At 52.2% G+C, this 26,093-nt stretch overlaps 1 protein-coding gene across 1 annotated transcript in view; it reads left to right on the top strand.

Moving 5' to 3' along the window:
• The window catches only part of FGF18 (fibroblast growth factor 18), a 33,048-nt gene extending 25,473 nt beyond the window's left edge, over positions 1 to 7,575 (top strand). The window contains exons 4-5 of the mRNA XM_046665528.1: positions 155 to 261; positions 6,946 to 7,575. Of these exons, the coding sequence (XP_046521484.1) occupies positions 155 to 261; positions 6,946 to 7,212 (374 nt within the window). The 3' untranslated portion in view covers positions 7,213 to 7,575. The remainder of the gene's footprint in view (positions 1 to 154; positions 262 to 6,945) is intronic.
• The last annotated feature ends 18,518 nt before the right edge of the window (positions 7,576 to 26,093 follow it).

Below are 26,093 nucleotides of genomic sequence, written 5' to 3'. Positions count from 1 at the left end.
GTGCTCCAATGGGACCTGTCAAGGCCTCCCCCATTCCTGACTTTGAGGGAGTGGGGGGACCAGGGACGAGGTCAGAGGTCATTTCACTGAGCCTTAGGCCGCACCATTGCCCCTGGTTAAACAATGTGTCTTGTTCTCCTTCTGCCTTTCGAAGCCCAGCTCCTAGTGGAGACAGACACCTTTGGTAGCCAAGTCCGGATCAAGGGCAAGGAGACGGAATTCTACCTGTGTATGAACCGGAAAGGCAAGCTCGTGGGGAAGGTGAGTGATGGTCTGGGATTCCCGGGGAACTTGGGCGGGTCCCCCCCCAGCAGTTCTCGGTAGCTGGAACAGTGTGTCCAGGGCGTCAGCCCTAAATGGAAAACAGTCCCTGTGCGTGTGTGTGTGTGTGTGTGTGTGTGTGTGTGTGTGTGAGATTTCCCCTGTAATCTCTTCCTTTCACCTCCACCCTCTTCTCTGTGCCTGCAGCCTGCCAGGCCGTGGAGTCCGTGGCTGTGACTTTGGGGAGCACACAGGGCTCTGATCTCTCCAGGTGGATGTGGAGCTCTGGCTTGCTCCGTAGTGGGAGAATCCTCCAGGGGCTCTGAGGCTCCCCGCCTGCATGCACCTGATGTCTGGGAGCAGGGAACCGCAGGCCAGTGGCTGGGGCGGTGGCGTTGTTTTAACAGTTGCCAAGGGTTTACAGCGCGTGCAATAGCGCCTCCGGAACCCACAGCCTCGTCAGCGCTGGGCCCCACGGTTCTAGCATTTCAGGAAGAGTTTATTACTCTGGAACCGGCCAGAGAGCTGCATGTAAAATATTGGGGTGAGGGTGGGGGTGTGGGTGGGGTGGAGCTATGTGCCAGGGGTTCTGAGCCTCCACCAGTGCTGCTGCTTGGTGCCCCTTTTTCTCCTGGGTGTGCTTGTTTGTGAAGTTCGCACACTCACTTCCTTTGGGTTTTCCACTGGAAGGTGCTCCTGGCAGTAGCTCTATGGTGGACCATGCTCTGCATCCCCTTCTCTCTGCAAGAACCGTGCTCACCTCCACATCCAACTTGTATAACGGGAGGGGGGCTTCTGCTGGACAGGTGGAGGAGGGGGTGGAGGGCAGACCCAGATTCCAAGCAGGATGGCTTCTCCTGCTTGGGGCAAGGCCCTGGCTGATCATTTGCATTTATTACACCTTGTTGAGAGGAGGCAGCAAGACCCCTGTTCTTGTTTAAGCCATGGTTTTGATTTCCTGAATCCCCCGTCTCATCCCTCTTCCCTTCCCCCATACCCAAGTGGCTGGGGAGGGTGTAAGAGGCCAGGGAGCTGAGCCGGGGTATTTGCCCATTATTATTTGTTCATAATAAGGTACCAATAGCTTCCGTTAATTGAGCCCATACTTTCAGCCAGGCACCGGGCAACAATGCTCCCAAATGGCCGCGTGGGGTTGGTACGGGGACCATCCCCATTTCACAGAGGAGTAGGCTGAGCCTGGCCAGTCCCCGGCGCTTGTCCCAGATCCCACACTAGAGCTGGGCAGGATTCAAAGCCCAGCTTGGAAAGCAAAGATTCCAGCCCGCTGCCCACACCAAGTGAAGCCTCTCAAAGAGCAAAAGAATAGGAATCCGCTCGCGCAAACGGCTGCCAGGGGCGGTTCTGGTTAGCGATGCCCTCTGTCCGGGCCGGCCCGGCCTGGCCCCCGTGTCCTGGGCGCGCTTTGTTCCCCGGCCCCTCCCAGCCCGACCGGCTCTCGCGGGCGGCTCGCGCTCTGTCCTCGAGCGAAAGAGGGGCGGCAGCCCACCGTGCGGCCCGCGCCCCTCCCGCCCCGCCCCGTCTGCGCGGTTCCCGGCATCCTGACCCCAGGAGGGCCGTCCTGGGGTCAGAAAGCAGCCCCGTCCCCTCGGGCCGCTCCCCGCCGCCCGCCGGCTGGCCGCTGAGTCACCGCTTCCACAGGAGCCGGCTCCGATTTCCTGCCCCTCGCCCTCTCTCCCGTCATTAATGCTGGGGACGGTTCAGCTGGCAGCGCGGCCGCGGCCCGCGGAGGCCCGGCCCCTCCTGCCCGCCCCCTGGCCGCGGCTCCCCCGGCGGCGGCACCGTCTGGGGCTCCTGTCTCCGGACCGGCCCGGGAGGGTGCACGGGCACCCCCAAATCCACCTGTCCCGACTTGGCCCCGGGCAGGTCCCCGCTGTCTAGCCCAGCGCCCCACACTCGCTCTGGCTCCTGCCACCGCAGGCCCTGGGGTTGCTGTTCCATCAGCGACTCCCTGGCCAGGCAGGCCCAGGTCCTGGGATTACCCCTCACAGCTGGGCTGTGTCCTCTCCTTTCCTGGCTCCTGCCTCCCTTCTGGCCTCTACCTTCCCAGGAATCGTTCCTTCAGCTGCCTCAGGCGGGGGTTCCCAGCCTCAGGCTCCTCCTCTAGGCCTTTCCCCACTGCCCACCCTCAGCTTTCTGAAGCACAGAAGGATCGGGTCCCCCCTGCCTGCCACTCCCAACCCAGCTCTGAGCCAGTCCCTGGGTCCTCACCACCTCCAGGAGGAAGGCCATACTGCCTGGGGGGAGGCTCCCCGGCCTCATGGCCCTGCCACCTGCCCTCACATTCCTTGTGCCACAGACGCATGGCACTGCCAACCTCCACTCCCTGGATGGGGCCTTCAGGCTTTGTACATGCTGTTCCCTCTGCCGGGACAGCCCTTCCTCGTCCGTCTGCCCTGAGTCTTGGCTCGTCCGTCAATAGCCTCTAGCTTCCCTCACCCCTGTCAGCGCACCCACCCCGGACCCCACAGCACCTCACACCACCCTCTGTCACTCGTCTGCTAACCCCGTTGTCACTGTCTGTCTTCATGCCTACATCCCCCACTAGACTGGGAGCTCACAGAGGGCCCCTCTGGATCCGTGCCTCCGCCCTCCTCGTGCCTGCCCAGAGGGCTGCAGGGGCACCCAAGAAACAGAAATACGGTTCTTGTCTTTGGGGGATTGACTCTTAACCGATAGCTAGAATTATCCACATCACAGCCCAGAGAACCAAAGTGCGCTGGCCTCGCTGAGCCTCAGTCTCCTCTCCTGTAAAATGAGAATGACGACACTGGCACTTAGGAGGCACTTGCTTACTTGTTAAATGTGGGTCCCCTCCCTCTTTGAAGCCAGGTCACAAAGTCACTCCTTCACCGTGGGAGCCCTTGGCCTCAGCTTAGGCTCTGGCTCCCTTGGAGTGGTTCACCAGGATGGCTTTCTTGGGCGGTCTTGACCCCAGGTGCCAACCCTGCACATATCCGGCCGCAGCTGGGCACATCATTGAGCCCCAACAGAGCCTTCAAGTGCTCCAGGCCCTTGGCTGTAGCTGCTCCCTCTGCTGCATTGTACCAAAGCTCTGCCTCCGAGCGCGTCTTCTCCCTTCCACCTCTCTGGACCCCACAGCCGTCCAGCCCAGGAGGCAGTACTTCCTTTCATTCCATCAATAGTTGCTGAGTGTTGAGCACTACATACTAGGCACTTTTTCCCCATCTCTAGAGATTTTACCCAGATTGACTTTTTTCTCATCTGTCCCCTCCTGTGTGATCACTGGTGAGTCCTCTTTGGGGCAACATAGGGTCCCAGGCCCTTTCGGGGGGGGGGGGTACCTTGTCCACCATCACTTCCTTGTGAGGACTGCTTTGATCGTGACTGGAATGCGACTCCACATGCCTTAAGCAAAAAAGGAATTTTTTGCCTATGTAACTAAAAAATGTGCAGGGGGCTAGTCCTAGTTTCAAGTAAGGCTGGATCTAGGGGCCAAACGACATCATCAGGATTCAGTCGTCAGATCAAATAGAAGGAGTAGGATTCCAGTTTGGAAAGGCGGAAGTTGGAGGTGGCAGTGGGGGAGAGATGATCAAATTCTACTAAATCACCAAGGTTCTGGGATGGGATGTTCACTTACTCTCTAAATACTGAGGATCTGCTTGCCTGAACCAATTGAGTCAGCATTTCTGGGGGTGAGGGCAAGCGCAAGTGTCTTTACAACTCTGCGGGCCGTCGATCGGCAGGGTCCTCGAGGTAGTCCGGAGCAGAGGGGAGGGTTAAGCCCAGGTGCGGCCTGCCGGTAGCTTCTTATCCGCTGTGTGTAAGTTTGTGGTGGGGAACTTGTGACCATCATGGGTCCCGCGGCTCCTCCCAAGGGGTTCCTGAGCTCCGGGGTGTTGGGAATTTCAGCCTGAAGGTGAGCTCCACAACTGTCATAAGTAAACCCGACATGTGTGAGCACGTGTGCCAGGCCCCCTGCCAGCCCTTGCACATCCACGAGCTTGCTTCATGCGGATGGTGGCTGTGTGGCTGGGGGAGGTGAGGTGTTTGGACCAGCAGTGCCTGCTCTTGCACACCCTTTCTCCTCGTGGACCTGTCGGGAACTGGACAGAGGAGAAGCAACTGTAGCACAAATGCAGGTTGAGAGCCCGGCTCTGCCGCTCGCAGGCTCCATGACCTTGGGCAAGGCCGTCTGCCTCTTCAGACTCTGTTTTCTTCTATCAGGTGCAGTCTACCTCAGTGAGTTAAGAGGATTGAAATAATGGCTGTGGAAATGGCTGGCCCGTGGTTGGCAATCAATAAATGCAGAATGAATGAGTAGGGAGGCCAAACGGGCCAGGCAGAGAGCTCCAGCCCTCTGCTCGCTCTGTCCCCTTCTCATGACTGTCTCTGGGACATCAGTAAGGGATCCAGGAGGCAGAGTCTATTTTCTGTTAGATGAAGACCCTTTCCTGTGTCACCCCCACCATTTCTCTCCCAGCAGAACTCTCACCCATTCAACCACAAGTGCTGTGGGCACCCCTGTCTGGGGCTAAGGCCTGTGCTGAGCCATGAGAGCGACTGAGGAGTGGTCCCAACCTCCTGAAGCTCTTGGGCTAAAGAGGAGTCATGCAGATATAGAATTGCTCTGTTGGGGGGTGGGAGGAGGAATGGGTGCCAAGGGGATTCAGAAGATGGACTATGCAAGTCCCATAAAGCTTGATGCTTGAATGGAGTCTTGAAGGAAGAGGAGGAAATGCCCAGGGAGATAGGTGGCAGTCAGGGAAGGCTTCTCAGAGGAGGTGGTTGCTGAGCTGAGCCTGGAAGGATGAAAGCAGTTTTCCAGGCAGCAGCAGGTATTCTAGGATGGGGAAACAGCCTGGCGTAGCCCTTGTTCAGTTTGCTCTGACTGTTCCATCCAGACTGGCCAAGGGACCTGGATGCAGGTTGGACAGGCAGCTTTCAGAATTATCCATGGGGGACCCTGAGCCCAGAGACCACTCCCCTCGACCCACCTTGCAGACATGCCCCGGCTGCCCTCACCAGAGTCCCTCACTGCTCACCTCCCCCACACTGTCCTCTGGGTCCCATGTGTCTCCCAGGCCCACCCTCTTCCTGCCCTGCAGCCTCCTCGAAAGATCTGGTCCTCCAGACAATGTTTTCTTACCCTGCCTGTCCCTTTCTGCAAAGTTCAGCACTTTGTCTGCAGGGCCTGAGCTTGCCCTCCGCTCAAAGGTGAACGTTCCTGGAAGCTCCAGCCCGTTTCCCACTTCAAACAAAAGGCTGGAACTTGCACCTCCGTCTCCACACACAGCCAGACCGTCGGGCTTCCAACTTGGCTGGGCACCCGTCCGGAACGAGGAGTGGGCCTGGCCTACATTTGGAGATGTTAGCTGGAAACTCAAGTGCTGCTAATTCAGCCTTCCAGCTTTGTCTTTCCCACTCTTCCACATGGAGCCGTTCGCTGTCTCAGGGAGGCGGTGCCAAGCCCTGCCCCCCCCCCCCCACCCTTTGCCAGGTCAGATCCCAGGAGGGAGGCCAGACCCGTCCGGACCACCTGATCTTCCGAAATGATTTTGCAAGTTCCTCCTGTGCACCAGGCTCATTTATGAGCGTCGTTCCTCGCAGTATCTCCATGATGCAGGGGTCTTTGTCCCCATTTGGTAAGGTGAGGAGTCTGAGGTTGAGAGAGGCGAGTTAACGAGCCTGAGGTCACACGAGGAAGTGTTAGAGTTGATTCAGCTTCTGACTGTGAATCTAGGGCTCCCTGGCCGGCAGAACAGAACGAGTCTCCTAGGGAGTTTACACGTCTGCTCGGGAGTCTGAAATCTCCCAACTGAGGGCACAAGCTTTGGAGTTTGGCCATGCTGAAGCTCTTATTTTTGGAGGCGCTCGCTCTTCACAGCCAACATTAAAATGCACCACATCCCACGTTAAGTGTAATTTATTATCCAGCGGTGGAGTTGAGCGGCAGTAGGGTAGCCGACTTCATGTCAGGTTTTGTGCACATCTGTGGAGACTCCTTTCTGTTGCAATTGCTAGAACACAATCTCAACTGGTTTAAAGGAAGGGAGCTATTATGGGCCCACATAACAGTGAGAGAATGAGCTTCAGAGGCAGCTGGGTCCAGAGCCCAAAGGGTGCAACCAGGACTTCGTTTCTCTCATTCTCTTCCTCGTGGCTTTTCTTCCTCTGTGCTGGCTTTGCTGTCAGACGACATTTCCCCTCATGGTGATAAAATGGCTGCCTTTGCTTCAGCCTTACATGTTCCCCACATTTAAATCAACCTATGTTTTGGGGGATTGCTTATAGGAGGGCCTCAAGGAACGCTCGATTGATTGGATGGCTCAGGCCACATGCCCAGCCCTGCACCAATCACTGGGAAGTGGTGTTTGGATTGGCTAGATCTGGGTCTCTTGTTCTGGTAGCGTTGAGGTGGCAGCCCCTGCCTTACAGGGTGGAGAGTGGGGAAGGGAAGGATTCCTGAATGATAATGGGAGTCTGTTACCTCATTGGCGGGTGGGGAAGGATGCAGGGGCCAATATGACACATCCACTCCACAGATCCGGGAAATGAAATCGCTGCGGCCAAAGCTTGGGGCAGGCTCTCTGTGTGCCACTGCTCCAAGCCTGGGCCACCTGCCCGTGCCCTCTCCAGAGAGCTCTGCCCCTCGCTCCCGCCCTCTCCCTTCTCACCGCCTCCTTCTCTCTCCCCCTGTAGCCTGATGGCACCAGCAAGGAGTGTGTGTTCATTGAGAAGGTCCTGGAAAACAACTACACAGCCCTGATGTCGGCCAAGTACTCCGGCTGGTACGTGGGCTTCACCAAGAAGGGGCGGCCGCGGAAGGGCCCCAAGACCCGGGAGAACCAGCAGGATGTGCACTTCATGAAGCGCTACCCCAAGGGGCAGGCGGAGCTGCAGAAGCCCTTCAAGTACACCACGGTGACCAAGAGGTCCCGGCGGATCCGCCCCACACACCCCGGCTAGGCCGGCCATGCCCCCCAGGCCCCCCGGCTGCACCCACACTCACAGAGAACTGCATCAGAGGAATATTTTTACATGAAAAATAAGGAAGAAGCTCTATTTTTGTACATTGTGTTTAAAAGAAGACAAAAACTGAACCAAAACCCTTGGGGGAGGGGGAGCGATAAGGATTTTATTGACTTGAAACCCCCGACCACAAAAGACTCACGCAAAGGGCCTGTTGTCAACGCACAGGTGCTTGTCTCTCTAGGAACAGACAACTCAAAACTCGTCCCCAGAGGAGGACTTGAATGAGGAAAACGACACTCTGAGAAACCAAAGTCCTTTTTCCCAAAGGTTCTGAAAGCATAAAAAAAAAAAAAAGCGAAAAAATAAGCAAAAAAAAAAAAAGAAAAATAAGAGAAAGTAGTACCCGCCCCCTCACCCCCCAACAAACTCCCCCTCCTCCCCAAGCCCCTATCCCTGCCCCAAACTCCAACAAAAATCGCTCTCTGGTTTGCAGTCATTTATTTATTGTCCGCTGCAAGCTGCCCCGAGACCCCGCGCAGGCAGGGCTGCCCCTCGGAGTTCTCGGCGCCTCAGCTTCCGACGACAGACGGCCTCGTCCAATCACGGTGACCCTGCATTGCTCGCAGTTCTGGAGGATGCTGCTACCCACCTTCCGTGACTCCCGTGACCTGGTACACCAATGATAAGGGAATATTTTAAAACCAGCTATATTATATATATTATATATATATAAGCTATTTATTTCACCTCTCTGTATATTGCAGTTTCATGAACCAAGTATTACTGCCTCAACAATTAAAAACAATCGACAAATTATTTAAAAAACCGTGAGGGAGTGGTGGCTGGGGGCGGGGCGGCCCCTGTGTGTGTTTCCTTCTTCCGGTCTGTGGTCTTTGCACTGAGGAGGGGGGCGGGGGCTTGCTCATTCATTCTTTCACTGGTTCATTCAACTGGCTATGCTGCCAGCACGTGCTAGGCCCTGAGAAAGCAGCTGAAAGGAAGCAGATGGAGACCTTGATTGGATGGCTGATTCAGTCATACTGTTCACATATGTCCACTCGCACCTCCTATGTGCCAAGGGGTTGTTCTAGGCACTGGGAATTTATCAGAGAACGCACACAATCCCAGCCCGTGGCGAACTTCACGTGCAGTAACCCACTAATTCATTGCTTCATTCGTTGATTGACTGATAGCGTCCCTTATTCAACATATGCTTATTAAGCGCTTACTAAGTGCCAGGCACTCCTTTGGGGACTGGAGTTCCTCAAAGAAACAGACCAAAAGTCATGCCACGCAGAGCTTGCCATCCCAGGATTATTGCTGGAGTCGTTTGTGGGGTCCACATCTGGGTTTTGAGGCTCCAGCTGGTGGTGGAGGACTCAGAGGCCCGGGTCGGGTGGGGACCTGGTGTTTCTCTCCTCAGACTCAGCGGCTGGAGAGTGAGGAGTGTGTCACCTCATTGACTTCCAGGGGCCCTTTCTTCTAGGTCCTCTTTCCCAGGGCCTGCCCAGGATATGGGGAGAAGCTGGGTTAGGCATGGCATGGAATGCAGATTGGGCAGGAGGTTGACGGAGGAGGAAGGTGCCTCCTCTGGGGTCCTGCAGCTGTCACCCGCCTCCCTTGAAAGTGTCTCCTGCTGAAACTGGCCAGGAGAGGTCCCCACTGAGGCCCTACTGACCGGAGGGGCCGGGGGGGGGGGGGGGGGGGGGGGGGCCCCCCCCGGGGGGGCCCGGCGGGGGGGGGGGGGGGGGGGGGGGGGGGGGTAGGAGCACCTTCTCTGCAGAGTGCTCCTGGCTGGACAGGGGGCTGGACTTCCGAGCTGCGTGCTCCCTCTGCGCCCCGCCTCAGAGCTCTGGCCAAGCACAGCTCTTGGTTCTGTCCTTCCTGCCTGCGTTCTGGGGGCCTCTCTCTTCATCCCTGGGCCCTGTCCCGTGTGTCTGTGCTTGCCCTCCCGCCTGGCACAGCACATCTCCTTAGGGCTTTGTGAAGCCCTTTCAGTGCACAATCTCACTGTGACCTCAGGACAACTTAGGAGGAAGGTGCCATTATTATGCCCATTTTATCGATGAGGAGACTGAGGCTCAGAAACATTTAGCTGCTTCCCCAAGATCCCAGAATAAGAAAGTGCTGGGCTGGTATCCAAACCCTAGACTCCCCAGGGTTGCGGTAGCTGCCCCTTGGTGAGTACCTACTGTGTTCCAGACCCCCTGCCAGCTGCTTCCCGTTCACCGCCTGGGCATCCACCAGACATCCCGGTGTGGGACATGGTACTTCTAACTGCTGCATTGGACAGATGAGCGGACGGAGGCTCAGAGAGGTCCTCAAAGTGTCCAAGGCCTCCGTGAGCAGGGAACTGAGCCTGAGACCCTGGGGATGGTTAATTGTGATAGTTAATTGTGGTGGTTGTCATTTATTGAGCACCCATTATGTGTCAGTTCCTTTCACACTCTCTTTAATTTAAACAATAACTCTATGAGATGGATGTGCACTACCTTTTGCACTAGAAGTTTCAGAGAAGTGAAATGCTGCCCAAAGCAATCCAAGCTAGAAAACCGTGGAGACAGAATTCCATCAATCATTCATTCATTCATCCAGTAAGTACGTGTTGAGTTTACTTTGTGCCAGATGCTGTTCCAGGGGCTGGAGAGGCAGCAGTGGACTCAGCAGAGCCCCTACCCTCACGGAGGCTACATCCCACTGAGGAAGGTCAGCAATAGACCAAAGGGATATAAAATGTGTCAAATAGTGGCAAATCATAAGGAAAAATCAAGGTGAGGGGATAAAGGGTGGCGGGGCTAGATAGGGTGGCCAGGGAAGGCCTCTGGAGGGGAGACCTATGCAGACACCGAGGGGATGGACATTCCAGGCAGAGGGAACAGAGAGAGCAAGGCGTGGAGGCCTGTCATGAAATAAGGAGGGGCCAGTGGGGCTGGAGCAGAGTGGATGGGGGAGGAGGGGGCAGTTTTGGAGGGGGCCCGGACTTGAGATTTTTCTCACTTTTATTCTGAGTGAGAGGGAGAGCCACACGTGATGCGCCTTACACTTTAAAGGGTTGCTTGGGCTACTGTGTGGAGAAGGACGAGCGATGCCAGCCTGGGGCTACCTGACGCCACCCCGGGCTCTCAGCACAACCCTGGGCTGCCTCCTGCTGCTGGCTCCCCGCCCCCTCATGGGCTGCTGGCACCTGCCACGCCAGGCGCCGGGCCTTTGCCTCGTCCCAGGGAGCAACGGGACCAGTGCTTTGTCCTTTTCCCGCCCCTCTAAAGACCCCCCGACTTTGGAAGATGTGGGCCCAGCTTCTGTTTACTCTAGACATTTCTGCAGCTATGAGAAATATGTTAATGATAAGCACCGTGGACTGGCAGGAAGACTTCCCAGCCCCGATGATGTCTTCTTAGGATGCTTGCTGGAAGAGGAGCTGAGTGTTTCCTCAGTCCGGCTGAGTCGGGGACCCTCTCAGAGCACCTACTGAGTACCAAGCACCATCTTACTGAATCCACCCAGCCAGCGTTTGGGGTGGGCATTTTGGGGCTCACTTTATAGAGCAAGTTCAGTTGGGTAGAGTCACCTGCCTGAGGTCACACAGCTAGTAAATAGAAGAGCTGGGATTCGAGCGCAGTTCTGTCTGTCTCTAGAGCTGTGACTCTGCCCAGGCTTGGATGCTTGGAGCCCTTGGCATTGGTCCAGGGTTTCAGACCCCCCTCGCCCGTTCCCCTTATCCTGCCCTGTGTCCATCCTCTCCCAACCCGCCAGAGGGAGGAGATGGATACAGACCACGTTCCCAGGTGCCTGATGACGTCTGCACCTTCCCCAGGATGTCAATGTCACAGAGGGCACAGGGACCTGGGACCCAAGGCACCTCAGTTTGACTTCAGCTTGGCCACTTTGCCAGCTGTGTGACCTTGGGCACATCGTATCTTTTCTGAGTAGTATCCCTCATTAATCCAATTGTTTTTACCTCATGAGGCCAACATAGTGCTTGAAAGAGATGGCAGAGGCCAGCCCCATGGCCTAGTGGTTAAGTTTGGCGCGTTCTGCTTGGGTGGCCCAGGTTCGGTTCCCGGGTGCGGACCTATGCCACTCTGTCAGTGGCCATGCTGTGGCAGCAGCTCAAATGCAAGAAGAGGAAGATTGGCAACAGATTTAGCTCAGGATGAATCTTCCTCAGCAAAATAAAAAATAAATAAATAAATAAATAAATAAAGAGATGGCAGAGCAAATAATTAGATATTATTCCTGCCCAGTAAGACCTGGAAGGCAGCCATGCAGGGGTTCTCTCTCCATCTCCCTTCAACCTTGTCACTTTAGAGAGGAAACAACCACTACCCAGATAGGGGAGGTGAATTGCTCCAGGGCACCCATGGTGTTAATGACAGAGCCCACTAGATGACCAGTGGATGGTGATAATAAACACATGGGGTGTGGCAGAGGAGGTGAGTCAGGGCTGTGCCAGGGAGTTCAAGGGTTGGGGGCTCCTTCAGTGGCCAGCCAGGTCCCTCTTAGCTTCCTTCTCAAATTTGTATCTCTGAACCAAAAAGGCGAGGGCAAGGAGCAGAGGGCTGAGGTCTCTCGGCCCTGGGCCTCATCCCCTGTCCCTCACACCCATGTGGTACCATGTAACTGAGTGACAGAAGTGAGTAAAGACGGAGCCTTGCTAGCATTTCCAGGGGCCAGCAGGCAGGAACAGTGGGGTCAGCCACCGCATCAGGGAGAGAAGGGGGTTTGGGATCGAGGGTGCTCCCTCTACCTGCCTGCCCCAGCCTTGGGCATTGTTTGGATTCAGTTTCCTGCCTCTGTGGTCACCTCCCCCCGCCCCCACTACTGGAGAAGGAGAGAGAAGAGACATCTGTCAGGCACCTGCTCTGGATCAACGCTTACGATCCCAGGATTGTGCCCACGCCCGGCTCAGGATGGGTCCTGTGCAGAGTGAGCTCTTGGAACCTTACTATTACTATGATCGCATTTTATTGGCACAAGAAACTGGCAAGATAGTTGTTAGGAGGCCCATTTTGTAGATGGGGAAACTGAGGCCCATAGAAGAAGGTGATTGGCCCCCAATCCCATGGTGGAAAGTAACAGAGCCAGATTTGAAGCCAGGCCTCTCTGTTCCCACTTTCCACTCCCCCATCATTCCTCTTCATCCTTGCTTTAGTTGGAGGTGGAGAGGGGCATAAAGCACCAAAACTTGGGGCAAGAGAAGTCAAGTGGCCCCTACTGGGTGAGTGAGGAGGACCTGACAACCAGGAGAGGCTGTGTCCGGGGCTGTTCCTGCCCACCAGGTGAACCTGGGGTCGGGGAGGAGAGACCGGGCTGAGTGCAGGAAGTGATGGAGATGCCCTCCCGGGTGCCTGCCCAGCTGGAGCCTAACAAGGCCAGGCTGGGATGCCCCGGGCTTGAAAGCCCCATAAACAGGCAGAACCCTCCCTCTGCAGCCAGCCGGGGACTGGGCCTTTCAAAGAAACAATAGTGAATTAGGTGCTAAAGATGTGAAGGCTGCTCCCCAGCCAGGCAATTAGGTTGCGGGTCTGCTACAAACATTAGGCGTGGAGTTGGGGACCAGATGGTGGCAAGGCTCACCCTTGGTTGTCCCGTCCCGGAACTGCTTGGCCCCCTGGCTGAGGTTTCCAGCTCTGGCACAGAGGGAAGGCGGCAGGTAGCCCCGGTGTGTGGCCCCCTGCAGAGCAGGCCAGTAATTAATCAGGCATTCCTCCCCTCCCTCGGGTAGCTTCATGGACCCAATTAGCACTTGCTAGAATTTCTGCCCAGCTCTTCTGCTTGCAGAAGGAGCAACTCTTTCAACGTTCCAGCCTCCCAGGCTGACCACTCTGTGGCTGCAGGCCCCGCGTGAGCCCTCTGGGGCGGGTCAGAGGTGCTGGCTGATTTTAAAAAATCGTCACAGACTGAAAGTTCATTCGCCCACCCCCCATGAGGCTGATTGTCATCTATTGAGCACCAGGCTAGTGTGGGCGTTTTACCCAAATCTCTTTTGTAATTCTTACCACAATCCTCTGAGATAGTTATTTTTATCTGCTTCCTACCCATGGGAAAACTGAGGCTCAGAGAAGGGGGGTCACTTGTTCAAGGTCATCTGTCTGATTCCCCAAATTTTGCCCATGACTCTTACACCATAAAGCAGCCCTCCAGGGAACTGATGTTACCCTGTTTTACACAAGGACAGAGGAGCAGAGAGGTGAAGTGACATGCTCAAAGTCACACAGTGATGAAGTAGTGAAGCCAGTATTTGAAAGTAGGTCTATTGGGTTCTAGAATCTTACCTCTCTGCTCCTCCTGACTCTCCACTATTGTCCCTGTGTTATTCTGCATTCTTTTGGATAAAAGTGGCAGAAGCACATGAAAACTGACTTAAGCCAATAAGAAAACTTATTGGCTTGTGTTACAGAAAAGTGCACAGGTATCCAGCTTCAGGCAAAGCTGGATCCAGGTGCTTAGTCTCCTCTCCCTGCTTTCTGCTCTGTTGGTTTCATCCTCAGAAAGGTTTTCCCATGTAGTTCCAGGCTTACTTCCTACTGGCTTAATAATATTAGAGGAAAGAGACTATATCTTTCCCAGATGCTCCAATAAAAGTCCCAGGGCTGGGGCTGCCCCTGTGGCTGAGTGGTTGAGTTTGTGCGCTCCGCTTCGGCGGCCCAGGGTTTTGCGGGTTTGGATCCTGGGCACGGACATGGCACTGCTCATCAAGCCATGCTGAGGTGGCATCCCACATAGGACACCTAGAAGGACCCACAAGTAAAAATATACAACTATGTGCCAGGGGGCTTTGGGGAGAAAAAGGAAAAAATAAAATCTTAAAAAGAAAAAAGTCCCAGGGCTGACTCTGTTTGGATCAATCCTCTCTCTTACATACTTTGAACTAATCAGGGAGACAGTGGCCAGATCTTACTAGGTCTTGGGCCAATCCCTGGAGCTGGAGTCGGGGAGGCACTGGCCAGCCCCCCAACCATATGGTCTGAAAGTGGGGGAGGGGTGGTTTCTCAAAGGAATATGGAAGAATATGGAAGTGTTACTACCAGAAGAAAGGGACAAAAGCAAGAAAAGTCTATTTCATTGGCTCTCCACTTGGGCGTGCGTCAGAGTCCCCAAGAGATCTTGTTAACACACAGATTCAGGGCCTCACCCCAACAGTTCTGCTGCAACAGGCTTGGGGTGGGCCCAAGACTTTGCAAGTTCTGGGGGGATACTAAAGCTGCTGGTCTGGCAGCTGTACTTAGAGAACCGCTGGTCTGCACCTTCCTCTGACCCTCATTCTCCCCACCCTCATCTTATCCTATTGCCATGAGGGATGTGTTCCAATCCAGGGCCTTCAGAATCGGGACATGAACCCCTCGGGCTCTGCGAGGGCTTTCCACGAGCTCCACGGTACAGTAATTTTGTGGGAGTCAGTGCGCAGACCCTCAGCCTTCCCCAGTGCTCTTTCCTAAACTGTGCTGGAGAATGCCCCTGTGCCAGCCGGCTCCCCTCCCCACCACCCTTTCCACAGAGCCCTTCTCCGCTTTGCCACGGAAGGGTACACCTCTCATCCTCCCTGCTTCTCAATGCAGGCAGTGTCCGGGGTGTAGACAACTCCGGATCGCGGAACGAGGGATGGTATCAGTGCGGGGCGCTCCCTTCAATCATGGTGCTGTGAATCTGAAATAAGAACTTGTGCTTCCCCCTGTCTTGTGTTGATCTATTCCAGAAGGGCAACATGTGGATCCTGTTTTGGTCCAGGTTGGGTTATTCTGAACTCAGATAGATTGTACATTGGGATGGTGGGAGTATGGACAATTTTTAATTACCTTGTCTCTTTTATTCCCCAGATGTGTCCTAGAATGCATTTACTACTAAGGGAGGGTTTTGTAAAAGCAAAAGGAATGTCAATGGAGGGAGTCATTTATTTTTATTTTATAGGTTATTTTACTTAGGGGACATGAACTCATGGCTAAGTTCCATGCATTATCTATCCATCTATCTATCTATCCATCTCTCTCTCTCTCTCTCTCTCTCTCTCTCTCTCTCTCTCTCTGTCTGTCTGTCTATCTATCTACCTACCTACCAAACCATCTTAGTATGACAATGTTCAGGATTTGGAAAAGGCATCCTGGGCAATGCCGATCTGGGTGAAGTGCGTCCCATTGTGCTGTCACCATTCTCAGCGAAGAAAAGGCCTGGTGTGTTTCTCCTCCACGCCTTCCTTGGTCCGGTCTCTGTGGAGTCTTTTGCCCCGTTTTCAGGAGGAGGAGGTGAAATGTTCCAGACTTGTTCCTACAGCCATCTTCGAGTAAATCATCTTGCATCAGATGGAAGTTAGTGTCTTATATTTTCTTGAACATTTATTCAGACTTACAGGGGAAATATTTTCATTGAACTTTTGCAAGAAGATTACTGGCTACTATAAATCTGCATTCATTTTTCACTTGGGTGTAAATCTCTTATTTGCTGTCACTCGTCACTGCTCGTTTATTTCTTCTCAGTGTGCATTTGTTAGGTTTAGATGAACTTAATTGTGTGTCATATGGATTCTACTGAAATGACATAATTCAAAAATTATTTAAGGGGACTCATGAACAAGAAAAGTGTGAAGACCCCTTCTAGTCCAATCCTTGCGTCTGTAGGCTCTGCACCGCCCCCCCCCCCAAAATGTCCAGAGACATTCCCCTTGGCACTGGCCGCTTGCCTGCCTTCTGCAGCTGGGAGCACAGCGGTACCTCAACGTGGTCCCTTGGCGGTCCCCCAGGAGGTAGCCCTGGGGCGGCTCAGAGGTCAATGCTGTGGACAGATGGACTATAAAGCAACTGGAGAAGCGTATAGACAGAGGCCCAAAAGCTTTGGATGCACAGAGGACACCGGGATTAACTGGGAATGGAACGAGGGGTCAGGAGACTCTGGAACGCTGACTGGAGGTTTAACTGCAAAGAGAAAGCAGGGAAGGGCAGCCCAGGCAGAAGGAACAGCAAGTGCAAAGGCAGAGAGGAGCAAAAAGATGTGAAAAGTTAAAGAAACACAGCGTGACAGGAAGCGCAAGATGCAGTGATGGGAGACAAAGCTGGGAGGAGAGATAGGTGAGACCATCAAAGCTGTGGCTTTCGGAGGCCCCCATTTTCGCACAGCACTCTTGCACTGTGCACGCACATCCTTGTTCACGTGCGCCCTGCTCTGCACATGTGTGACCCATCAGTCACGCTGCGATGCTACAGCCAAGTGCACACACCAGCACTGTGACAGCACAAGGCCACCCCCACCCCTTCCTGCTTGCAACATTTTCTGAGTGTCTTCGCTATACTGGGTTCCTCGGAGAAAAAGCGATGAATCTGGCACAGCCTCTGCCCCCACGGCTCTTATTGAGGAGACAGACAGTTAACAATGACCACACACTGTGACATGTGACACAATAGGCAAGGAGAGTACAAAGCGGGAGTCAGAGAGGCGTCCTAGGGGAAGAGTCGAAGCTGAGACCTGAAAGGATGAGGAAGCCTTGGCAGGAACAGAAGGGGGTGGGAGGGTGAAGCATTTTTAGTAGAAGCAGCAGTGTGTGCAAAGAGCTGGCTAAGTGAGCACAGCCTCCGGAAGGATGCTGAGAAAGGGCCGGGGGGCATTGTGGGTTTCAGTGTAGGAGTGGCAACTCGGTTGGCAAAAATGGGGGAGGGGATGTTACTAAGGGACTCACCTGGGGTTTCTGTTTTGTTGGGGAAGCTGGGGGCCTGGGCTGATGGACATCAATGCTGGTGGTGGGCACCAAACCTCCCTCAAGCCCTCTGGGGGCCGCCTTAGAGGCAGGTGTGGTTGCAGTCCTCATGGGCTTTCACCTCAAGGTTTCAGCAGCCACCGAAGATCAGGGACTGCCTCAGCGGTTCCCAACCAGGGGGATTTTGTCCCCCAGGGGCACTTGGCAGCATGTGGAGACAATTCCAGTAGTACAACTGGGGGGCTCCTCCTGGCATCTAGTGGGTAGGGTCCAGGGATGCTGCTAAACATCCTACAATGTACAGCACAGGCCCCGCAACGAAGAATTATCTGGTCCAACACGTCAATTGTGCTGAGGTTCGAAAACTTTGGCCTCAATCCATTCTTTCAGGAGACGGCAAAATGGCGATTTTCTAATTCTATCATATCTTCTGACCAGTGAGGACTCTTTTCGGTGGCTCTTGTGTCCTTTTGTCATTGCCGTAATGTTCTGATGGCTTCTTTGCTTCCTTTCTTTGTGACAAGATGTCCCCGGTTCATCTTGGACATTTCCCATCCCACCCTGGGGTCAGCTCTTTCTCCTAGGGCCCCGGTTCACTTCAGTGGAGAATGTCAGGGCTTTTCAAGGGTCCCGAGATGTGATCCCTACAAAGCTCTTTGCACAGAGCCTGGGATGTAGTGAGCACTCATGGAATGCAGTGGTTATTTTAAGGATAGAAATCAGCTCCTCCAAGTTGCTCTCCCCAGCCTCCAGTGCATTCCCACACTTGCTTTCGCACCTCCAGACCCTCTGGGGTGGAGCCTGAGTGTAATGAGGGTGCAGCTTAGCCAGGGAGGGTTGCAAATAGCTGCTTTGTTGGGCAGAGGGACCTGCCAGCCAAGAGAGCACTTCCATTGGAAGCCAGGGTAAGCCGACAGAAGAGGGAGCAATTAGCTAATTCAGGAGTCAAGGCCTTGCTTTTGTTTTCACTGTCAATTTTAATCCTGCAATAACCTTTGACCTAAGCCTGGGGGCAATTAGTGCCAGCTAGCGGAGCGGTGGTGGGTTTGAACTTCTGCCTCCCTCCCCAGGCTGAGTCCATACCTTTGTCTGCTGTTACACTGTAATTGAGGTAAAAGGGTTTATTTAAGCTAACGAATGATTATTTCCCACAATAGAACCTCCGTCTCAGTTAGTGAATTGGCTCCTCCAGGCATCCTATGTTTTGTCTGCAACCAAAGCCTGTATTTTATTGACTGCTTCGTCCTCTTCTCTCCTTCCTTCTTGCTTCTTTCTCCCTCCTCCTCTCCCTCCCCTTTGCCCTCACAATTCAATTCAGTCAATTCAATGTAACCAGCATTCACACGGCACCTTAGATCCCAGTGCAATTTTGGCCCACCCTGGAAGGATCACACAGCCTCGTGACAAAGACAGACTCATAAACAGATAAGTTATAAATTACACTGTGGTGTGATAAGAGCAAAGTAAATCAACAAGTCTAGACAAAGGAGATAGATGGTGTGGAGTGGTCTTTGTGCGGAAAAGTCTAGAAGGGGAGACAAGACTGGAGACATTTGAAGCATTAGACATGAGGCTTCCCTGGACCAGAGAGGGATTTTATCCAAGTGGCCTGAAGGGTAGTTATTTAAGTGACTATGGCAGACTTCTCACTACAGAACGTGGGTCAGCTTCAGGTTCCTTGCTCCCCTATGAGGCAATGGACTTCAGAGATGCCTGCCCCAATCTCATCTTCAGGGGGTGAGTCTTGATGGATCAGAGCCAATCATGCAAATTGCATTCCCCTTGCCAGCAACAGGCTTAAGACAGGGGCATATGACTCTATTCTGGCCAATGAGCTGTGAGGGGAAGTCTGTTGGCAGGGCACGGGGGAGTGTTGGTGGTGAGGCGTGACTCTATGGAAGTTTCTTAACTCTTAAAAACAGACACAAGGAAGTCGTGATCCCTTTTCTGAGTCTGGATTTTGGTGAGGATGTGATGGCTGGAGCTGGTGTAATCATCTTGCAACCATGAAGAGAACTAGCTGCTATACTGAGGATGGCAGAGCAAAGAGATGGAAGGAACCTGGGTCCTTGATGTCATTGTTCAGCTGCTGAAATAAGCCATGTGGGGCCTTCCCACCTTGAGACTTCACATGGTCTGAGATAACAAAATTTTCTCGTATTTAAATCTCTTTCAGTTGGGTTTTCTGTTACGTGTTGCTGAAAGCTTCCTGGCTGATACAGAAGAGGAGGTAGAATCTGAAGAATAAGTCATGAGAAAGGAGAGAGCATTTCAGGAAGGGGTACAGCCCAGACACAGGAGCCGAGAAAACAGGGAGTGTGCATGGAGTGGGGAGGCCCGTAAGTGCACGGAAGGCCTCTTCTGAGAGGTGAGGCCAGACAGGGTTCAGCCAGGTCAGGCAGCGCCCCTTTGCGCTCTCTTTCTGCCTCCATCTGTCCCTCCACTCCTCTTGATGGGCTCCCCTTCTTCAGTCAGTCTCCTCTCCTCCCCTCCCAAGAGAGGGAGATGCGGGTAGCAGCAATCTTAGCGTAGACCTAGAACGCCTGTTGCCCAGTCGCTCTGTGCAGGCCTCACGCTGGGCTGAAATGGACGAGACATAGTCCCCCCGAACAGAGCTCCAGTCCAGTGACAGAGATGAAAACACAAACCTCTGTTCCTCAGCATGCCGTCAGTTCCAGGTGAGGGGGTTTGGACTCACGGACTAGCATTTGTTTCTTATCTTACCAGTTACAAGTTTATTTTGATGATCAATTTCCTCATATGGCAGAAATATAAATTTTCCTTTTAAATGCATGTTAACAAATTAAAAAAAGTTAATTTAAGGAAAACTAGTTGGTAATGTTACAGGTGGTCTGTAGATATGGTAAAATCTGTGTAATGAGAATAAAATAAATGTGCGCAAATGTGCGTGTGTGTGCGTGTGTGTTAGTATGTTTATCTGCTCAATCTTTTTTTCCAGGAGAATGAGAACAGACTTCTGATCTTTTAGGAACTGCTGTTTCTGCATTTTATGTGGTTTCAGTGGGAGACGCCATGTATACTACAACCTTCCCGATTTCCGCCACATTGAATTGGCCCAGATTTTCACTCAGGAGTTTTCAAACCATGAAAAGCTTCTCTCTAGTGGCAGAAGCTATGAGACATGAGGGCTGGGAGCTGTTGGCCTGTTCCGTCATCCACCAAGGATGCTGACCTTGAGCGAGGGAGGCAAGCGGAGAGAAGGAGAAATAAAAGATACAATCTATTCTCATGATTCCTGGTATCATGTTCTATGAAGTCACCACAAATTGAATTTGGGGATAGGGACCACTGCTCCTAGGGGAAACACACGGCTAGGTTCCTGTGAGCCTCTGTCGCAACATTTTTACCAACCGATCAATATACAACCTTTAATCTGTGTTTTTATTTAAAGACACCTTATTTAATATACATTGTTGATTCATTAACGTTAAACTCACAGCCGGCAGCACTGTAACTCAAGCTTGGCTGCCATATGCATTTTCCCCGCAGGCACATCACAGCTTTCTCACACTTATGAACACTAGACGGCCCTTCAGCACGGTGCTTGGGGACCATTTTCAACAGTGAAATTGCCAAAGAAAGCAGGAAAATGAGAAAAATGTGGCATTAAATAGGACGCTTGTTTATAATATGAGAGCTGAGACAAGAAAGTGGAGTGTCGCATTGTTCAAACTTAGCCGGGCCAGTGTGTGCTGGAAGACTAAAATTTTTTGCCACTCTGAGCGCGTCCTTGAATGACCATCAAATGCCACAAGTATTGATTTGGGGGTTGGAAATAAATTTCAGCAAGTAGACAACTTCACAAATATAGAGTCCGTGAAAAATGAGAATCAACTGTAAGATAGATGGATAGATGGATAGAGAGAGACAGAGAGAGAGAGAGCGAGTGGGGTTGAGCTTGCTCAGCTCTGCTCACTGGCTCCAGCCACTTCCCTGCCCTTCTTTTGGTTTGAATATTCAATTTTTGGTTGATTATATGAGGTATTTCAAGGTCCTTTCTACATCCCACCCTCTTTTGTTTTACCCTAAGCTGATTCAATAGGAGTTCTGTTGCTTGCAACCAAAAGAGTTCTGACTTACTGTATAAAGTTCTTGGCACATAGTAGGTCCTCAGCGAATGTGAGTCCCTTCCTTCCTTCGTTAAAAGCAAGGTTGGCTAAAGGTAACCAATGAATATACGTCAGAGGGAGTGGCAGCGATGAGCAGCAGCTTCATCATGAGAAGAAAAAAACGAGGAACAATTTATTTCCAGCTCTTCGTTTCACCCTTAGCAGCAGCAGTCACTTCTTGCCATGTTCCAGTACAGATGGAAAAGTCACTGAATTACAAACCCAGTTGCAAGCTATTTTTGGTGGAGTTGTGGTGTGTGTATGTGTGTATGTGTGTGTGTGTGTGTGTGTGTAATGTACGCATTGGGATTCTTGGCCACAGCCTCTGTTTGTATCAGCTGTCAGCAAATCAGAGGCGCCATACACGTTTGTCATAATTCATTACATTAATTAACCACGTTTGAGAACTGGGCTCAGGCCAGAGGGGACACGGGGGAGGGAAGCCTCCACATTGTTGTGTCTGAAGCTCCTGGGTCAGAATTTCCACGGTTTGATGGGCTGCCATCGCCCGCACATGTGTCCCCTGACACGCGGACCTTGATGAAATCATCCTGTTTACATCTTTGAATATTCTCTGCAGATGATGCCCGTGGCGGGAAGCCAGCGGCAGAGAGCATCCCAGAACTTGGCTCTGGAGGCCCATCTCTGTACCCAAAAGAGTTTGGAATTACCCTGACGTTTGATACCAAACTGGGCATCCTTCTCCAGCCCATCCCTCTCTGGCCAGTTCCCTGGGCAGGCTGCCTGGCCTAGGCCTTCTGCCGGACAAATGGCGCCGGCTATACCACCTCCACTCAAGACCCGGTGCGTGAAGCCATCCTCTCTCCACATCCCCCATTTCAGTGGATGGTGCCATGGCCCACTCAGCTGCCAGGCTCGGAAACTGCAAGTAATTCTTGACTCTGTTGCCACATCCGATCTGCCTCCGTATCCTGTTGATTCCTCTTTATTACCATTTCTCGGGTCCTTGCGCTTCTTCAGCTCTACTTCACCACTGCTGCTTCTGGGCCTCCACCACCTCTCACCTGGACACAGCAACAGCCTCATCTCTGGCCTCTTTTTGTCCTGTCTCTCCCTTCCATCTTTCCTACGGGCTGCAGCCAGAGGGATTTTTCTGAAATGCAAATAGAAGCACGTCACTCTCCTGTTGAATTCCTCCATGCTTTCCCATTGACCTTGGGACTCTTTACAGGGGCTTCCAAGGCCCTTCCTGACCTGGTCCTGCCAATCATTGATCCCTGTCCATTTCCAAACCTTATTCTCCATCGTCCCTATCAGTTCTTCCAATACATTTCTTTTACCTAAGTTAGTTTCTATTGTACGCAACGAAAGACTCCAACTCTTAAATCATCAAAGTTTATATTTGTTCTACATGTTGGATTAAAGGCAAATTTTTAAATTTTTCTCAACAAAAACCTCCTACCTTCTTACTATGTGCTCAGTAATGGGGACCCAATTGGTGTTTAGTCACTGGGTCTTTGGTGCTTAGAAAGTAGGTCCTTGGTGACATCATTTAAGCTACTGGATCAAACCTTACCTGAAGCCAGTAACAAAAATTTTCCAGTGACTTGAGTCAACAGATTCTCCTTGTGTTTGAATTAAGTTTTCTGTGACTTTCAACTTGACACAGACATTGACTCACAAACTGTTTTTGGACAAGGACAATGCCTGCTTCATTCTGACCCTAATTATCTGCTAGGGTGGGCTTTTTATTTGTATTATCCAGGTCTATTACCCACATCTTCCTTACGTTGGTGATGAGAGTAATTACCCTCAGCATATCACTTACAGTCTATAAAGCACTCTCACATCCATTATCTCATTTAAACCTGTCAACAGTCCTGAGAGGTGGGTGTAGTTGTATCCATTTTATAGATGAGAGAACTAAGGTTCAAGAGGTAAAAGTCTCGCCCAATGATTAGTGAAAAGCAGAGCTAGTGTTTAAATCTTGTCCTCTGATTCAGAACTTGTATATTTTCTTATATTCATGCATTCATTAATTCATTGAGGAACATCAAAAATGATTGAATGCGTACTACGTGCAGAGATCTTGCCAGGCTTTGGAAATACGTCGGTGAACAAATGGAGGCCCTGTCCTTAAGGAACTTACTGACCAGCAGGAGACAGAGACCGTGGCACTGATCTGTGACGAGGGCACCTCTTCATCCTGAGCCTGGATAGCTGGTTGGCAGGCCGCCACTGGAGGGGACGAGCCTCAACCATTTCCAGTCTCTTTGTCTCTCTGTGTGAGATTCAAATTCCAGGCTTGAGTGGGGTGGGAGGCAGGTCAGAACAGGTGAGAATAGACTGCATGCAACGGGGAACAGGCAATCCTGTAGGAGGAAGCTGGGACACCATTCCGGAAGGGGAAATAGGAACTACAAGTGTCTACTATAATTGAGCACTCTCGAGCCACTCCCTGGATTCCAGGGTTGTGGGCCTGGGTGATGGTCAAGAATTGCTGTTGGTACACTCTAACTTTTACTAAGTGATTTCACAATTTTGGACATTAGCTTTTTGCCCCTTTAAGTCCTTTTGACTTATTTTGGAACCATTTCCTATGAGTAAGGATGTTGCTAAATCTTTTAGGGAGAAGGTAGAGGTTGGTTAGGAGGGCCAATGCATTTTTTCCTCTTGTTCTGCAGTCAAGTAAATACCCACTCTGCCTTCTCTCAACACCACCCGTGGCAGACATGACTAATCGATGCTGATGTTCTTTCCCATTGAGCCCAGATAAAGCCTCAGGAAACTTCTTCCAGTCCTCCAGGCAGCCACAACCAATTGACCAGTGTTGGCACATGAAATGGAACCTATTTGCCAGTCCTGTTTTGGGGACTGTGGGACCTCGGGAAAATTCCTTCCTTTCTCTGGGCATCAGTTTCCCTGTCTCTTAACTAGTGGCCCAAATGATCTGTAAGGTGCCTTCCAGTTCTGACAGTGTGGGAATGGAAGATCTCCAAGTCACTGGGTGGCGAGACAGCTCGTGGGGCAGGCTTGTAGGTTCTGGAGGGACTTTCTCACCCTGTACTCCCCCCTCCTCCTGGGGCCTTCAGGACTGGGAAGTGGGTGGGACTCATCATGTGCTGGGACACAGAATAAATATTTCCTCACAATCTCTGCAGGTAGAGAACTGCTAGAGTACACCTGAGGCTCAGGGGTATGGATTCAAGGAGCAAAACCATGGCAAGGATGGTTACCAGTTATTAGGTGCCTATTGTATATGCCTGGCCCCAGGTCTAATCTTCAGCACAACCCTTCAAGTTAATATTCTCATTCTTGTTTTGCAGATGAGGGTGCTGACCTCAGACGGTTACCCACGCGCTCACCCAGCAGCAGAGTTAGGATTAGACCTCGGATTCCACGTCCACCGCTGTTTCCCCAATTCCACCTGCCTCGGTTAGAGAAGCCCTAAGGGTATGGTCTTTATTACTTATTGGAATTTGCCAAGCCCCAGTGCCACTCCAGGTCCTTCTCCTTCTGGGATGTCACTCTATCTCTGCACCCAACACTGTCATCCTCGTGTTGCTCCATCCAGACCCCCGGCGCCCATTCCCTGTCTCTCTGAGCTCCTGCCGTGGCATCTGTGTTCTCTGTGTCTGTCGGTCTGCGCACACACTCTCTTTGCAGGGTTGCCGACGACTGAAGAAGCTTCACCCAGGGCTGTGCCCGAGAACTTACGCTCTCCTTCCACCCTGCACCAGGGCATCCTTGGCCAGGGGCCGGCTGGTACTGGAGCATGAAAACCCAGTGCCCATATCCCGGTCTGCACAAACTCTGAGGGGTGGTGTCTGCTTCAGAGGCTCCCTGCGGGATGAGGCTGAGGCTGGCCCTTTGCCACAGTTTGCACCTGCCTTGCCTTCCTTCTTTTCCCTCTTGTCCTTCTCCCACCCTCTTAGTGGAAGCGGTTCCTCAATAAATCACTTGCCTTCAAATACTCAGCTCAGAGTCTGCTCTGGACAAGCTGACCTAAGATATCTTCCTTCCCTCTATTGCTTAGGAAGTTACTCAATCAATTATAGAATTCATTGCAAAGCATTTTTGGATAGATGATCTTACACAGTTCTTTGCAGATGCAGTTCTGTCTGCCCGCAATGCCCTCCCACTGCCCACTTCATTGCTGGACCCAGTTCAATCCTTGCTTCCTCTGGGGAGCTTCTCTGGTCAGCTGGGTGGGGTTAGCTACTCTCTCCTTTGTCTCCCCCAGGGTGGCAGAGACCTGCTAGGACTCATCAATCCTAGCTCCTCAATTCCCAGCGTCCCGTGCAGTTAAGTGGGGCAGTGGAACCGGTTCCTGCCAATGGAACACGGGCAACTGAGGTATGTAATTTCTGGGCCAGGCCATATAATGTTCCACGCAGTCCTCCATGACACCTCTCTCTTGCTCGTTGGCTGGCATCCAGTAGAAGATTCCAGTAGAAGATTCCAAGGAGGCCTGGATCTCGTAAGAATTACATGGAGCAGAAGCCCCTGCCAATGCATTGCACCATGTGATGTCTTGTGAAGCCACGGAGAAGTTGGGGTTATTTGTTAAAGCAGCTTGCATTGAATGCCCTAACTAATACACCCAGCATCTTATAATTCATCTATTGTAACAACGATCACGCTGCGTTATGATTAGTTACTTACCTGTGTCACTCAATGGGCTGCAAGCTCTTTGAGAGCAGATACAAGATTTGTCTCTCTGTGCCCAGTGCCTGGCATGGGAAGATGCTCCGTATTTGTTTGTTCAATTAATGCGTGAAAACACTGTGAGATGCAGCATAATAATCTAGTTTTCAGGCCCTGGAGTTGGTGGCTGGGTTGGAATTCTTGCTCTTTCTTTTGTTGCTTGAATCACCTTGGGCAAGTTACTTAACCTCTCGGAGCTTAGTTTCCTAACCTGTGAAGTGGTGATAATAGAAGTGTCGACTTCATAGAATTGTTGTGAGAATGAAATGAGGTCCTGTGTTTAGCCAGAGCCAGGCAAGTAGTAAGCACTCAATAAACGTAACTCCTAATTATCATAGCTATTGTCATCCCCGTTGACACTGAAATTCAGAGAGGTTGCTTAACTGACCCAAGAT

Source organism: Equus quagga, chromosome 7, assembly GCF_021613505.1.
Source record: "Equus quagga isolate Etosha38 chromosome 7, UCLA_HA_Equagga_1.0, whole genome shotgun sequence".
In the NCBI taxonomy this organism is placed as follows: domain Eukaryota; kingdom Metazoa; phylum Chordata; class Mammalia; order Perissodactyla; family Equidae; genus Equus; species Equus quagga.
This window is presented reverse-complemented; position numbering and strand designations above follow the sequence as displayed.